At 38.4% G+C, this 17,985-nt stretch overlaps 2 protein-coding genes across 3 annotated transcripts in view; one reads left to right on the forward strand and one right to left on the reverse strand.

Moving 5' to 3' along the window:
* sipa1l3 (signal-induced proliferation-associated 1 like 3) overlaps positions 1 to 9,573 on the reverse strand; it is a 92,805-nt gene extending 83,232 nt beyond the window's left edge. For both annotated transcript variants that reach the window (XM_058750855.1, XM_058750854.1), the window contains exon 1: positions 9,344 to 9,573. The gene's annotated coding sequence lies outside the window, so the exon portion shown is untranslated. The remainder of the gene's footprint in view (positions 1 to 9,343) is intronic.
* A 2,724-nt stretch (positions 9,574 to 12,297) lies between these two features.
* map3k10 (mitogen-activated protein kinase kinase kinase 10) overlaps positions 12,298 to 17,985 on the forward strand; it is a 37,518-nt gene continuing 31,830 nt past the window's right edge. The window contains exon 1 of the mRNA XM_058750924.1: positions 12,298 to 15,118. Within this exon, the coding sequence (XP_058606907.1) occupies positions 14,251 to 15,118 (868 nt within the window). The 5' untranslated portion in view covers positions 12,298 to 14,250. The remainder of the gene's footprint in view (positions 15,119 to 17,985) is intronic.

The following is a 17,985-nucleotide window of genomic DNA, read 5'->3' on the forward strand; positions in this document are numbered from 1 at the left end:
TGACTTCTGCAACAGTACCAAATCATGAAACTCTCTGCCCTTTCACCAAATCTGATTTTGTAATGGATAAAGGCATGCGATGAAAACTAACTAAATGGCATTCTGGGAATGACTCCATGCTGAACTCAATTAGAATTAAAACAATGACTCTACAGTTGCTGGACTTTGGCTATGGAGAGTTACAAACACGCACACAATCGCACAAGCACACGTGAACGCACATACACGACTTCCTCTCAAGAAATTCCAGTCTGCAACAGTGGCGAGAAAACGAGGCCCTTGGTGCTTTTGGCACGAGCGTCAGTATTAACCCCAAGCCTGGCACTCCAGCACTTTGGAGACAATCTGCAGCTTTGTCTGAGCCACAACCAGTGTGCTGACAGAAGGAGGGCAGCTCTGAACTGCAGAAACGCCTCGCTTGTGAGCAGCCATTTATAAGGGTTGCACGAGGCAAGGTACCACTGAGTCCGCCAACGTCACATCTTTGAAGTGATCCTGGAAGCAGCTTTGTTCATAGCTCATTATGAGTTATCCTTGTCAAATTTGAGAAACACTCACCCACAGGCCATAATTCAGTTTATATGGTCACTGTGGGCAGGAACGCTTCAAGCTAGAGCTGAATAAGGAACGTATGAACAGGTAAATCTCTCCTCAATGGCTTACAACACAGCATGTACTTTTACATGCACATTTAAAGCAGGTTTTTGCATATTTGGGCTACAGTTTTCATCTGTCTGTCCATGATCCAATGTGTGAATGCGTAATTGAATATTTGAAGGTTTAATACACCCACTGAGGCAAACTGTAGTGCGATTAATGAGTATACATGCTTGACGAAGCCAAGGTGCAATCGCATTATCTAGGCCTGTGAGCATGACTTCAAAATGTTTACATTTTAAATAGACAAATTATTGCTGTTGTTCCATGCATATATTAATTTACATTTACATTTACCATTCAAAAAGTTCCAGTTAGTAAGATTGGTTTCTCCCAAAGAAATTAAGTTTTATTCAGCAAGGACACATTAGATTGGTGGCAGAAAAGACAATTATGTTACAAAATATTTCTATTTCATATGAACTTTCTATTTACTCAAAGAATCCTAAAAAAAATATTCAGTCTCACAACCGTTTTCAATATTGATAAACGTAAGAAATGTTTTTTGAGCACCAAATCAGCATATCAGAATAATTTCTGAAGGATCATGTGACACTGAAGACTGGAAAATCAACAATAATATTCTTAGTAATACTGTTTTAATGTATTTTTGATCAAATAAATACAGCGTGACCTAAAAATACTTTGACAGTCATATATCATATTTGTGATAGAGCCTATGGAAATGTTGGCTACAGAAAAGAATCCTTCAGCACTGAACCTTGTGCAGGTCGTCATCAGTTCTCTAGATGTGAGCCCAATGAAATCAGTGGATAATGATACAGGACAGACTAATCAAGAAATCATTACAATATCTGACCACAATTTAACAGATTAGAGAGAAGTAAACCAATAAACCATCTATGATATGGCTATACTGTGTTTGGTTGCAATTCCTCTGTAAAAATGATGTCAAAATATGAAAGGTATTGCAGTCCAAAGATAGAGTGAATGCAGGAATGTGTAGGCTACTTAAACGAGTGTAGGCATATGCGTGTGGGCGTGTGCAGACTACACAGAGCGGAAAAAGTGCGGCCCTCGAGCTCTGACCACATCAGGGCTCTCGAAGGAGGAAAGAAAGAGAAAGAAATATTCAGTACACAAGCGTTTAAAGACGCTCAAAAGAATCTCTCTCTATTTTAAAATTAAACCCTGGACACTTGTAGGATACAGGACAGTTTAAAAAAAAAAAAGGTACAAAAGCTTCCACTGTCATGAACGCACGTCGAATTCTGGCACAGAAGAGAAGAAATTGTTGAATAAAGTTATTTTTATTTTCTTTGCACAGAAAAATAATTCTCCCCATAAAAGTCCCCAACGAAATCAAAATTTAAGTTTTATGGCTTTTAGTATGAAAATGTTAGCCTTACGTTTATCTATAAGTGTGCTCCAAAAGAATTACAAAATTTGTATTTACAAAATATAAGCATTCAAAACTTACAGTCTCTAACTTCCACTAAAATGGATCAATGATTTTGATGACATCACCTTGCGCTTCAGCTTCTTATCAAACTTTCTGTCCAATCAAATGCTCTCTAGAATCCGAAGCATCCCACTCCCTAAATAGATGCTGAAGCTGCAGTTCACAGAGTTAATATTTTCTGTACAGCGAATGGCACAGTGCACTATATAGGGGATGGGAACGATTCAGATTGGGGCGAAAGAAGTCTGGTTTCACATGAACCACCGCAGTGCACACATGGTCTGCTCCAGTCCAGAAACACGATAGCATGGAGCGGATTATATGCGTGAATCTGCGTTGACCACAAAACATATTGAACACATTTGAATTCTACACTAAATTTAAAATTTGATAGCGATATGGATGAAATTGTAGATGACATACGCTGTCAAATGCAGCTTTACTGAGCTCAACGGCTCTGGCCCAAGCTGTGATATAAACAAAAACTCTATTGGCTATTTAAAAAAGGGGGCGGGATTGCTTGATATGTCCCGCCCTGTCTTCCTGTTTCAGTTGAAATGACGTAAACACATAAAATAACGCTGCGTGTTTCAAAGCACTTCAGTGGACCTTTAATTTGTTTCCCGAAGATGAACAAACGTCTTACGGGTTGGGAAAGCTACGAGGTTAAATAATTAATGACAAAATGTTAATTTTTTGGGTGAACTATTCCTTTAAAAGGTATATTAGTTAGGTTTTGAAAGGGTACTGCTCCAGTGGCAGCTTTTCTACCTTTTTTTAAGAGCGTACACACAACAAACCATACGGCAAAGAAATACCTCTTGGTGGTCGCATGAAAAAAACTGGAAGAAAAAAAAAAAAAATGGTTTACAATTTTCACTCACAAACTAGTAAATTTCACTAAAAGTTACAAAGAAACATCAAGTAATGCATTGAATTATAATTGTCATTTTAAAGTAGAAAGACTAAAATAGTGTTGTAAAATGTAGTCAGTTTTGTAATGTAGTATTCATTTTTTTAAACAGTGCATGATTCACTTCATAAAATGCATTGCATTCTTAAAGTGGACTGAATTCTTGGCATATATGAGTGGGTCAGAGTACATGGAGTGAATGCGTTTTCTCTGTTGTTCGCTTAGGTAACATGAGGCATTTTAACGCACTGTGTGTGTTTGATGTGACCCATCTCCTCAAAGTGGGGGTGATTCATGGGCCTGTCATCTCCTCGCATCTCCCTCATTTCCTGTCTGAGTTCCCCTCCTCTCCAACAGTGCACTAGAAAGAACCAGCGTGACGCACAATGCTACCACACTTCTCTCAATAAGAGACAGATGGAGGAAGACGCAACAAAACTTCCCACTTAATGGGGTCTATCAAGTCCGCATCTCAGTTCACTTGTAGGTGACGTAACTACACTTCAGAAAGCGTGTCTGGTTTAAGACTAGAAACTGCCGGAAGTGTTGGAAGCTACGGTACCGGAGACATTCGAGACAGTCGGCGTCCATTCATCAACACTTCCTCCCGCGTATCCGCTGACATGCTCTCGAGGATCCCCTACTCGCTCTGACAGTTTCCTCTCGATGTCTCTCTTCCTCCCCGTCTCTCCAGAGAGAGAGGAATAAATTGCTCGGCCAGATCAATAGGAAATTCCTTAAGCACAGAAAGTTGTGAACAAGGAGATCTCCAGGGACAATGAATGGCCTACTTCCACAACTGTGTGGGTCTGAAACATCTGGTGTCATTAATTTAATGGAGATCCTCTATAAAACAAAGAGCCTTTTCCCTTTTGAGACACTTATTGGTAAAGTCAATTTCCCTCTCAGATCTCCCAAGTACTCCCACATCCAAAAATGGTTCCAGGCTAGATGTTTAAGAAATCAGAGGACATCTAAGACATTTAAAAGCTTTTCTTTAATGTTACAACACATAAAAAAATAACATTTTTACTAGGGAAGCAGGGTTTCTCTGTGACTATATGCACAGATAATATATATTTTCTAACTCAATAAGTGAAGCTTTTTCTTTTCAACTGTATCTGGAAATGCACCAATATGGAAATTACGGCTGATAAGACTATTTTGTTCATGTCATGTCTGATAACCAATAAATTTTGATATTATAAATCTATTCTACTTTTAAACTATAAAAAAATTTCATAAAAACATTAAAACACTGAAAAACTTTCATTACATGCACACAGCAGCTCATAGAAACTTGCTCTAAAAGGGAAACCATAGGCTATTGTCAACTATTAAAATTAGACAAGGATCTAAATCTTTAAATAGGCAGAAAAAAATAAATATTGGCTGATGAATATTCACAGATATCAGCCAATAACCAACAATATGCTGATATTTTGTACATCTCTAAATGTATATTATATTGTTTTGATGCCTGATTTCACTTGAAAATATAATACTATTTAAAAGTGTGGGGTCAGATTAAAAAAATAAATAATTTTATTCAACAAGGATGCACTAAATTGATCAGAAGTAACAGTAACATTTATAACGTTTTAAATTCCTTTTTCATATAAATGCTGTTCTTTTGAACTTTCAATTAATCAAAGAATACTGAAAAAAGTATCTGTTTTCACTACCGATAATAAGAAATGTATTTAAGTAATAAATCAGCATATTAGAATGATTTCTGAAGGATCATGTGACACTGAAGACTAGAGGCTGGAGTTATTTATTACATTTTAAAATATAACTAGACAGGCTAACTTATTTTAAATGGTAATAATATTTTACAGTAATCTTCTTACTGTACTTTTGATCAAATAAACTGAAGCCTTGGTGAGCACACTGTAAAAAATGACCGTGATTTTAACGCTAATTGAAAACGCTACAGTAAAAACATGTTAAATGGTTAACGGTAAGTTCCTGTAAAATTTACAGGAAAATAGAAACTATGTTTTACATAGAAACTATGTTTCTTCTTAGTTTTTTCTTATCAGTCATGTTTATTAGGGTTGTATGTTACATCTAATGTTGTTAAATTAATGTTTATTGCATATTTCAGTTTAATGAGTTTCACCATGATGGTGTTTAGTGTTTGTGTGAATGACACTGAGCACCTTCTATATATGTTAATATTTAAAAGCTGCTCGTGATGGGCTTTGGTTCATCATGTGACTTTCTCATCATCACCTGCATTTGGTGGTTATCAGTGTATTTCAAAGGTACAAAACAGATTTCAGTACTTCAGTAGGTTGGTATATTAACATTATATCAGATAATGAAATGACGGTATTTAACTGTAGATTTAAGTTAAAACCGTAAAACCTAAAATGTTGTTACCGTATTTTTTACGGTAAAATTCCGGCACCAACAGCTGCCGGATTTTTACCATATACTTTACGGATTTTTTTTTTACAGTGCATAAGAGACTTCTTTTTTCTTCTTTTCCTTACCAACCCAAAACTTTTGAATGGTAGAGTACATTTATAATATACATAATCACAGTGATTATCAGCCACCATAAAACGTATTTTTATATCAGCGCATCACTCTTATTTATTTTATTTTTTTTAATTCATCACAAACAAACTCTACCAATGAGAAATGTTATACTTTTTATACGACAGCCCTGACAAAATTCCTACAATGTGTATCTCAACATTTTTTCCTACTTTATTTTGTTTTTAAACTTTACCCCAGATTACACTTAAGCTATGCATGACAGTTTTAGGTTTCAGCTTTCTGTTATTCTGTTATGAATGCGACTTGTTTCTAAATGGGGGGGGGGGGAAGCCAATATCAAAGACTCGTTTTGTTCTGCGCTCAAACTCCCTCGACTCTGTGGGATCTCTCTCGTCAATCAGGTCTCTCTGGTTCTGGAGCGGAGCAGGTGGAGAGGCTGAATTGAAACAGGTGTAAAAACAGCATGGCAGCCTGCTGACTTCCACCGACACTTTGTGGAAATCATTTTCACAAATGACACATTCTCAAGAAAAGACACGTCAATAAGTCATGACACTGAGGTGACAGAACCACTTGTTGCCTTTCGGTTGAGTAGCTCTACAATCTCAAATAAAGCCTATATGCTCTCCTGTACCATATCATATTACAGTGCTGTCAGTTTTAGCACTCAAAATGAGCAAAACAAGCCGTTTTCTCCGAACGATGCAAATAGCTCCCTAGCTAATGTGCGATTACTAATGTAATATTTAACTACCTTCCATGCTATTACAGTAATTACACAAGTAAATCTATTAACTGCGACTTGGCACATGCCGGCCAGACTGGTCAATAAGGATACAGCCAGCCATAATGACTACATTAAGCCTTTTCTGATTATTATTGTGCATTTTCTGAGCGATTATTATACCTTTTCTGTCATTTTCTACATCTCTAAGAGAAACCGTTGGGGTGAGTCCGCAGTGGCAAACAGTCCGATTCGACATCTGTGTTTATCCTCTAGCAAAAAACCAAACAGGCTATATTTACTCTGGCCAAACAAGCAGAAGGAGAGAGCAGAGAGCAGAGTGAACGAGAGAGTGAGTGAGAGAGAATAAGAAACTTCAGCAGCTTTAGGGATATTTCTGGCCCAGTTAATGGATGACATGGAAGCAGGTAGTGATGTCACACTAATAACCTACCTGAGAATGTAACCCAGAGAGAATACTAAAGTCCACATTAGTATGCAGTTATTACGTGTCAAAACATTCTCTTTTACCCTTTTGTTGCTCAGACTGGTCATTTACAAATCAGTGAAATTACTCACAAAAGTAGTCTATTTAGTAGATGAATTAGAATAGAAAATCTGTATGTCTAAACACACAGAGAAGGGTGTGTAGCGTTATGTGACAATAAAGATATATTATTCATAACTCACTCTTGCCCTACATGAAATTCAAAACACTTATGGTTTAAACTGCTTGACCTCACTGTTGCTCAAAAATATTTCATAATTTTGTATCCTTAGAGCTTAAAAAGACACGTTTCTTGGCCCATGAGTTGTTCATTTCTCTCTTCACCAAAAAACAATGACACACAAATGTAAGAACAAACAAAACCTTTACAAACAAGAGGCGACAATGCCACCACAGCCTTAAAAAGACCTACAAGGACTCAAATGACAAAATGCAAATCCCTCAGACAATCCAGGCCTACTCTCAGCTGAGTTTGTCTATTCAAAACCCTCCACCTATCAATAACTAACCAGCAGACTGCGAAAGACAGTGTTTGTGAGTTTAAGAGGCTTTTCTGGTTAGTTGATGGTAAAAGAACTCCAAGAACTCCAGCTATTCCTTCACACACAGATATACTGCTACTTTACAGGGAATGTTACAGAAAACTGGAGTTTAGCCTAACACCTGGATGCAGTTACTGAGATTTACAACAGCATTCAGCTCTTCACAAAAACACATTTTGTCTTAAGTTATTACCTGGGAGAAGAATCGGCTCCAAGTTTGAGACTATTTTTGTGTCAGTGGCAGCAGTGACTGATGTCCACATTTGTCCAGAAAAAAAGCCCCTCACTGTTCTCTGATACACATACCATGAGAACTGAATTTGGCCAATATGACTTGTATCAGATACATTCATGTGATTGAATTAGCCTCAGAGAGGAAGTTACTAAAATAAAACCTCTAAATTCCAGGCACGACAGTCTGGTTCTCTAATTTTATATTGTTTAATGTGGTGGTGTGGTGTGTGTGCTGGTAATGCCATCTGACTTCCCCTGAAACATATGCTGATTTTTAATTATACAGCTACACATCAGTGCATGACCTGCAGTGGAGTTAATAATATTCATAACAAAACCCTTAAAGGGATAGTTCATCCAAAAATGAAAATTACTATATAAATTCTTTAAATTTACTCTCAAACCTAACCAGAAATGTTAGGGACTTGTATACAAAATTAGCCCTATGGGTTATCTGATACATGAGGGTTTTTAATGATCATAATTTTCTGAAAAACCTGGTGTACACAATCTACTGCATGGCTTCTGTCATCTGATATAACTTATTTTTTTTTGCAAGCAAAAGGCCTATTTTTTTTTAAAAATCTCTAAAAACTCCTAAAAAAAAATGAACTTCACTTTAATTTTTTTTTTTTTAACCTACGAAATCTTTACAAACAAAAGAATAACTTTTATATTATTAATAATATTTGCTTACTGGACTGAATCAACTTATGTTTACTCGATTACAGTTTCCTTTTTTTTTTTTTGATGCATTATATGTGCATTTTATGTCAAAGATCTTGCTGATTAACATTACAAGCTATCAGATTTTCAGATATAGACTTATCAGAAAAAAAATTTAACATGATAAAAATCAATAAAATAAATAAAACAATGAACAAACCAAATTTTGTTGTTTAGATTTAAAGGTTAAATAAAATGTTGCATTACAAAACAATTAGATGATGACTGACCAATATTTTACATCTGGCTTTACAGGGTTAAAGCAAAATAGCAAATGACTGAGGCTATGATTCTACAACTTTTGTATTGCACCCAAAAAAAAAAAAAAAAATTATCCCTGTCATACAGGTTTGTAACAAGATGATAGTACATTAATTATTACAGAATAATAATGTGGTTGAACTATTCCTTTAATCCAATAACAACACATAAGCCACCTGTTGTTATTAAGATTGCGGAGATCAATTACAGTCTTCTGCCTTTTACCAAAAATACATAACGTGTATGTCCAAATAATGCACAAATGTGTTCAACACAAAACTTAAAACTCAAACCAAATAGATAATTTATGCCTAAACAAACTGCAAAGCAACATTTCTAGACTGATATTGCCTAGCAGCATTTCCACTGGGTTCTCCAAGAATTCTCCATGTGCTAAAACTTTACGAGAGAGCAACAATCTGCCCTCACCAGCAACAAACATCATTTTAAGAGGCTTCAAAAGACACTAACTTCTGTAACAACAAGAGCACCTTTGTGTGAAACTTGTAGTCTGAGTATTGTGGCATGGCCTTTTAGTTCAGGTGAGTAAAAACTACATAGTGCTGACGCATGCGCGCTGACTGATCAGGAAGGACTAAAGCCTTTATATTTGCTAACGTTTTTTCACTTAATGAAAATACATTACAGTGATCCCAAATCCTGCATAATGACCAGTGCTAGCTTCATAAAAACCACCACTGCCCACTATATTCTCGTGTACATAATAAAGAAACATGACAAAATCTGAAAGCTGTCCAAAGGCTCCCGAGTTTTACTCGCCACTTCGCATTGTTGATTTAAACCTGATCGTAAAAACTAATTATCCCCGGTAAACGTCTCTTACCTTATCCGACCCGGGAACGCGTGAGGGGAAAACTTCCCTGAATTTCCCTAAGGAGACATGTGTAGTCCGTAAAAACGTTTCAGAAATCCTGTGGATATTGTCGCTTCTCGCCCCAGCTCCGTTCGCCAACGAGGAATTCTTCTTGGCTCCACATTCGTTATTCCTCTTCCTCCCAGCCAACCGAAACCACGACGCCCGGTGCTACTCGCGCACACACACACACAGGCCACTGCGCATGCGCGGGGATGCATTCACAAGTGTCTGTAGTAATGTATGAAAGACAGCGAGTTCCGCAATGTAACGTGGGGAGCAACATGTTACAGTTTATAGTTTAATTCTCACACAGCATTACAAACGATATACATACAAATAAAATAACTAATAGGCATCGCTTGTATTGAATCAATGGCACATTCATTAAACAACGACGACGCAGTCTTTCTGGCTTTCCTTTGCTTTTGACAGTGAAATTAGTGACATTTGGGATTAAACTTCTCTTATTTGCATTAGAAATATAGTACTTCTCTTCTAACAAAAACAAATCAATATTGTACATTTCCTTATCCATAAGCATCTGCCAAATGGTTAAGATACGATTAGAGAAGCTTATAGAATGGTGTCGCACAGCATGACTGAATGGGAAAACCAACGCATTAACGACTGCAGTAAAGACAAGGTAGTTTAAATGTGTAAATGACACTTTGGTTGTGTTGTACTGTACGGCACAATGCTTCCAGAGGGAAATTAATGTGCTTTGATGCGACTGCATGACGTCAGACTGCAGTGTCATATTTTTGGGGGTATTTCAAAGCATTTTTGCAACCAGCGCACACGTGGTATGTGCAATAGAAGCAGTTTTCGGTTGCAAAGAAATTCCTTTTTTGGAGAACTCTATAGTATGTCTTAAATTTAGATACATGTCTATCTATAGCACGTTATACTTAGCAGGCAGGTCAGGCACATTTGTTGAGTAGTGCATAGCACACCCTTGTGGTCTTTCGTGTTATAACACACTCGATTTGACACCCTCTTCTATTACAATAATACTGGATGGGGTATATGCTTTTATTAAATTACTTTGAAACTTATCGTTTGTCAACTTTATTTGCTTTTTTAAATTATTTTTATTTATTAATATTTGTCAACAAATTTTTACCAACATTTATGCAAATACTTTGCAGCCTGTAAATTGGCAAATAATGTTTTTGATCTTTCTAAGTTATCTAAAGTTGTGTTCGAAGGAGATTTTAATACTTGGGTAAAATGACCATTTATTAGGTTGTCCTGTGTCCTTACACTGTTGTAAATGTTATAAATCAAAAAGTTTAATCTTGTGCAGAAACGTATTATAGAAACAGATAAATGTCTAGAACTGTAACTAAAAAATAGACATGTTGATTAAGTGCAGCAAGTTTTAAAACGAGCTAGTTTTGTGCTATAGATAGTTTTATATTTGATAATAGTAATAGTTCAACAAACATCTGACAACAGAAGTGTCCTAATGCTTTGAAAAAGGGACACCCTATTTGTGGATTCTGACACAAAAATGAATGATCAGAAACCATTTTAATGGAAATTCACATTTAAATATGCCAGTCTTAAAAATGCGTGTGAATTTCCATAAGCAAAAATATTTAAAGCGGACTAGTGAATTTGCATGTCCATGAAAATAGGAGAGCAATGTGTGATGGCATTATTCACCATCATACAACAGGTTTTAAATGTCTTTACATTACTTTGATTAAAAAAAATAAAAAATGTAATTCAAAATGAAAAAAACACCTTGTCCTCGGGCTATCACATCATTTCAAATTTAAATAGTAAAAGACCCAATGTATAGAGTACAGTGCTAGAAACAATGGCTGATTTCTGTACCAAGTTTGTTCAGTTTTCCAGAGCAAAACATTTGTTATCAAATCCTCTTTTTTGCATTAAAAACACCATCTTACTGCATCCTCTGAATTGATGTGATTATCTGCCATGAATTTCTTTAATTGCTCCACAGACTCTATTCTGTTATTACAAGACCAAAGTGTGATGCGGAAGAGCAGGTAAATGGGACTGGGATCTTATGTCCTCTATTCTGAAAGCTCAAGCAAAATAAACTTAGTCATGGCAGACAGAGTGTGTACTAAAGAGAACAGGACCTTATGGCATGACTACAAAAGAAGCCAAAAAGAAAAACTGCCATTGATGTGATCCAGAATCTCACCAGGGGGCAGTATGACATAATAGAGCAAAGCTGTTCTCCATATTGTAGCTACATGTTGTGCAGGTCTGCTGTTTCACTGGACTGTATTTCCATTTACCTGACTATATGACAATAAAGATTATAAAATGACATTTTTGCCTAATGAGATCCTAATGTACAGAGTTTCAAGAAAAGTAAGTTATTAAAGAATTAAATCCATCATTTCTTTCACATATCATCATTTTATGTTTCAGGGTAATAAAGAGGACTTCCAATTAAGTTGCCCATAATATAAAGTTTTTGCTGCTTATTGTTTTTTTTGTTGTTGTTGTTTTGAGGAAACCGTGATATAGGCCAACTACTATGAAACGTTTGGGGAAGTAGGCTATGTTTCAGATGGAAGATAGATAGAAAAAGTATTGCAGCAATTTTCTGCATCAGTACACTGATAATAATAAGAACCATGATTAATTGAGTGCCTAATTGAGTGCCAATAATAATTAATTAGAATTGAGCACCAAATCAGCCAATTAAGATTCTGAAGGATCATGTGACACTCAAAACCGGAGTATGAAAATTAGGCTTTGCCATTACATTTTAAAAGATTAATAAAGAAAATATTTATTTTAAATTGTAATAATATTTTGCAGTGTTACTGTCTTCATTGTGGTTAGTAAGTATTATCTTATATAGCCTACAATGATCCAAATAGGTCAAATTCACTTTGCATACACTATAAACTCCATTTCCCAGAATGCCCTACTGTCTTCCACCCCCAGTCCAGCCGGTGTATTTGGATACAAAGTCAGCCTTAGGAGTTGACAGCCTGGTCCATGGAATAGCTCGCCTTTCTCACAGGGAAAGGAAACAGGGGAAGAAACGATTCGATTGAGATGAACGACAGGCCGATCAACTGACCCTGCTGGGAGGACGATTACAAGAGCATCCTTCAGAGGAATTCGATGATGTGTAGCTACAACAAATGGGAATATTTCAGCTTTATGATACGCCCATGCGACGAGCTGTGTGGATGTTGTGATGCACGGTGAACGATCCAGGCAACCACAAACATACATCCGAATTCAGAAAACCGGTTGTTTTGGCTGGAGGAACGCATTAATACTTTACCACTGATCTCTGGATTAAAAGAAATAATGTTGCAGAATCTAGAAAGGAATTAGGTGATATTATTATTATTATTATTATTATTATTATTGTTGTTGTTGTAAAGATGGTGGACACATCTTGTGCTGGCTTTTATTTGGGCAACATAAACATATTATGGAGAATTTCGTCGCCTAATCGCTACGACCTGGATAAAAGTCACCTTTATGCAAGCCATTCGCATCACTCTCATTCTTCATAGAAATATCTCAGTATCGCTGTATCAGAATAATCCAATAGCAAGCCGAAGTTTCGCTTAGCTTGTCATACATTTCTATTTGTATACGCATATGACTCCAGCTTGATGAATCAACAGCTCTATGAAAATAAAATGTCTACTGTTAAAATGACAATCATGGAAAACGAGGACGAAATGATCGAAGTAAGCACTTGCACATGCTGTTCATAGAAATAACACGAACCGACAGTCGCTTTGGTTTATAACGTGGATTAAATTGCAAACAGTAGACTTGCAGTGGCTATAGGAACGTTTATCGATGAAATATTAATACGCCGAATATATGCCTTTCCTGATATGCAAATCGATAAATATGCGGCGTACATTATGTATGTCGATTAAAGCTAATGACAGCCACGGCTCTGCCATCTCTCTGTTGTGATTCTCATCTTAAAATGGACGCGCGCTTTCCTTGAACTGTCTTACAGCGCTCGCAATGTTTCGAATTTATAAAACACAAGAGAAACGTTGAGTGAATATCACAAATGTGCAAATAATTGTGGATATTTTGAGATCGCGAGCTGGTGCGTCTCTGTGAGCCTATCAGAGCTGAATGTCTGAGGATGCCTTAAGCCTGCGCATGCATGTGTTTAAGGCTATGAATATTCATTAACATTCATTGCAAAAAAAAAAAAAAAAAAGTTTAACATCGATGTACGTTTACAAATATTAGAGTTTTACATGGATCAGAGGATTAGAGGTTAAGACAACATTCCAGTGCAAGCTATTAAGGTAGAATTTAACCCCTACTAGAACATGATGTGTGATGTAAGGCGAATTATCAGAAGACCCATCTAGTTACTGTTTTATCTTTAGTAATATTCGTTTACTTCTGGATTCTGCTGCTAAAAAGAGAAACCAAGCAAGCAGTGTCCAAGGCCTTCAACGACTCTTCTGATGGAAAAGCCCAATGCTGCACAAAGTAACCAAAAAATAATATTTGCACACCTTGATGGACTGGATATTCTCACCTAATCTCAAGGACTTTGGTTTCTCTAGCAAAACTCTTTTTCAGTGTCATCATCTATAAAGCTATAGAACTATAGAGCATCATCATATTAGAGCTGTTAGCACACACTGACTGACTAAAATGGCTCTATAAATGTTAAGACACACACAAAGTGTGCTGTGGACAATCCAAGCAATTGGTGAGGACAGCGCAGGGGCAGCCCAGCAAAAGCTTTACTTATTGATTTTGTTCCTCATCAAGAAGGCCTGCACTCAGTAGATGGGCTCTGCATGGATATTGTGCGCAAGTTGACAGAGGGCCTCCTCCAGCTTTTGAGACCACATCGCTGACCTGAACACCCAGTGATGGACCCATATACGAGACTGAGTGGAGTAGGAGCTGGAGGTGGTGGCAGTGCTGCCCCACTACCTTGCACCAGTAGGGGAGGTTCCTGTGGACCCCCAGTTCCCACTGCCCTCCCAGAAAATGCAAACTCAATACCCTGCCTGACACACAACAGCAGCAGCCAGAACTCCTCTACTTCAGTGGACTCCCCAGATTCCCATCATCATCATGAAGGCAGTAACACGTACTGGACAGCTGTCTTTGATTATGAGGCCACAGCAGATGAGGAGTTGACCTTGCGACGAGGCGACTTACTGGAGGTGCTCTCCAAGGACTCAAAAGTGTCCGGAGATGAAGGCTGGTGGACTGGCAAGATCCAGGACAAGGTGGGCATATTCCCTAGTAATTATGTGACCCGACGGGACACCAGCTATCCAGCGTTGCCTCCGGGAGGTCTGGTCGGTGGGGAGTCACCACTGGAGATTGATTTCTCAGAGCTGTGCTTGGAGGAGGTGATCGGTGCTGGAGGCTTTGGAAAGGTGTATAAGGGTATGTGGCGAGGTGAAGAAGTAGCTGTTAAAGCAGCTCGTCAGGACCCAGATGAGGACATCAGTGCTACGGCAGAGAACGTGAGACAGGAGGCCAGACTCTTCTGGATGCTCCGACACCGCAACATCATTGCACTCCGAGGTGTTTGCCTACGGGAGCCAAATCTTTGCCTGGTTATGGAATATGCCCGTGGTGGTGCACTTAACCGGGCACTTGCTGGGAAGAAGGTGCCTCCTCGGGTACTGGTGAATTGGGCAGTGCAGATTGCGACGGGAATGGACTACTTGCACAACCAGACCTTTGTGCCAATCATCCATCGAGACCTCAAATCAAGCAACAGTGAGTAATGTTTCTTTATTGTTCACGGCAAAAACTACCTTTAGGGGTACAAGAACTTGTCGCGGAGTCAGTACCCTTAAAGCAACAACTTTGCACCTTATCTGTGCCTAAAAGTCCATATTAGTATCTATGAGTACTAATATACCCTTAAGGTACTAATATGAACCTTTAAGGTTTAAAAAGGATACAAAGATGTCCCTTTGAGGGTACAGCCCCAGCGACAATCTGTTGTACCCCTAAAGGTGCTACATTTGCACTCTTTTCTCAGAGTGTTCTGATGCACTCAACACCAACACATATTCATACGCAGCAACATATTGATTACGGTAAATGCCTTTGGGACACTTCTGGCATGCCATATACAGTCCCAACAGAAATGCAGTGCATCAAATATACAATTCTGCACCCTCGAATTTGCAATGGGAATTATGGATTTTGCACAGGTGGGGCGACTGTAGTGACAGAACGAAAGGAATAGATGCTGTGTGTGGACTTGCTCATAGCCTCGTCGTGGCTTTGCTTCCTCGTCTTAAGGAGAGCTGCTCTGCTCTGGAAAATGCTGGGCTATTTTTGGTCCTTTGTGCTATTTGCTGCTAAGCACAGTTGGAGTTTTTGTGGGCAGAAAGAAGAGAGTAGCTGAATGGGCGAGTATGGATGCACTTGGGAAAAGGAACACTGCACACTAGATATTAAGGGTACAGCTTTTGCCGTTTTTGCAGTAGCAGAGCTTGACAGACACTCGAGAAGATTTAGTAAAGTCTGCTAATCCCTGTCCTTGTCAAATCCATGAAAACAGTCATCCCAGTGCTGCTCCCTCTCCCAGAGATGGGATGCATGTTTATCGTGCCCCTGTAGACACAGGATGGGTGAAAGCATTAGCTGTCAGAGTTTAGAGTTTCACTGCTTCTCATTATCCAGGGGCTCTGAGCTCAGGTATCCTCTTCAAACTGTAGGCGTACTCGGAGATTGGCACAGCTACCGTGGCAACAGAGGCGGATTCCAAGCCCTCCAGCCTCTTCCCAGCTCCCCTCTATTGCACCCTAGACATCCCCCTCCCCCACAGTACAGTCCCCTCTCAACGACACACTACAGTGGGATTGTGTGTATGGTACCCTTTTAGCTCACCAATAATTGCATTCCCTTACTAGCCTCGGCATTTGTTACAAAATTTAACTCCATTTTAATTTTAGCATTCAAAATAAAGTAGCCCCTCACAATTGGTGTAAATCAATGGGGCTTTGTAAATGTATCATATTAGAACATCGACACGAAGAGTCGGGGACAAAGACATTTACATTAGCATACCAAAATTACTGTAATAGCTGCCTTTCCCTCGTGTTGCCTGGGGGGCTAATTTGAACATACTTGGTTTTCTGGTTGTCAGTGCATCTGAATAACTAGGATAATCTGATTACTGTGACCTCCTTTAAAGTGATGTCACTGTGTGTGTGTGAGTTGATAGGCTGAAGTAGATGGTCAGTCCATGTTGTTAACTGAGCTCACACTGGACTTAAGTTACCGTTATCAAAGAATGGCCCACACTCTGGCAAAAACAAAAGAGGAATGGGGATCAACTGGAAGGGTGACTCAGCTGAGAGTAATGCTAAACCCCTGATCACCTTCCCCTGACACACTCCTCAGGCAGGTCTTTATTGGAACACAGGAATGGCTGATGGCTAATGGCTAACGCACACTGTCTGGCGCTATCCAAATTGTTGTGGCACACGTTCAGTACTTGTTTTCAACCTAAAGGGGAGGTCTAATGATATTTCATGCATTCTAACTTATTTACACTGTTAAAGCGTTGAATTCTCATGGTAAACATGGCCAACGTTTCAAAAAACGAGTTGGATGTATGACGGAGTATTTCTGTGCCAAAAACACTCCTTCAGGGTTCGTGTAAGTTTCGGAACGTTTTTTTTCTCGAATATGGCCCTGTATGATGTCATAAAGGGCAGAAATCTCCCGGAAAAGCGTGCGCACACATCAACCAGGGGTGCGTTTCCCAAAAGCATTATTAGCTAACTATGGCCGTTAGTTCCCTTTAACTCTATTGGTAATTACGTAACTTGCGACCATAGTTGCTTTTGGGAAACACGCCCCAGAGCGAGAGCAAGAGCGTGCCCATCAACATGCTTCATTCGGGTTACAGAATTTGCAGCGCTGCACAGGACTTGCTTGAGAAGGATATGTCATTTTGTTTTTAGACCACGAAATCAACAATGTCACCCAAAAAGTGTGTTTTTGATTGTGAGGGAAAGATAACCTTGTTCAGCTTCCCAAAAAACCCAACATTAAGGGAACAGCGGATGCAGTTTGTTTCTCCGGAGTTGTGCAAGTGTTTATTCCCGGCATTTCAGTGACAAATGTTTTATAAACAAATGAAATCAAATTTAAGTCAATAAAGTTTTTGTTCCTGTTTTATTTATATCAATGTTGCAGCTTGCAGACGATCTCTTTAGCTCCGCCCATGGCACACCTCCATCAGCTTGACTGTTTTCTGTAGAGAAGCGGTACAGCTGTATCTGTCTTTTATAAATCTGATAAAACTAAAGACTCTTCGGTGATATGAAGGATGCAGTACCACTCTGTAGGTACTCAAGATTAACATGAGATCGGCAGAAACTGTGCGTGTTATGTCCCCTTTAATGAAGCCAATTTATATCTACACTCAACTTCAATATTAGGCTTATAAAATAAAGACATACTGATGTTAAAGGCTGTGACAGACCGATATATTAGTCAGACACATTAATAAGATGATATTTGACAATCTGAGATTATCGGCAAATAAAGATCACGTGACACTGAAGACTGGAGTAGTAGCTGCTGAAAAATCAGCCTTGTTATCACAGGAATCAATTCCA

This window comes from Onychostoma macrolepis, chromosome 18 (genome assembly GCF_012432095.1).
Source record: "Onychostoma macrolepis isolate SWU-2019 chromosome 18, ASM1243209v1, whole genome shotgun sequence".
Taxonomy (NCBI): domain Eukaryota; kingdom Metazoa; phylum Chordata; class Actinopteri; order Cypriniformes; family Cyprinidae; genus Onychostoma; species Onychostoma macrolepis.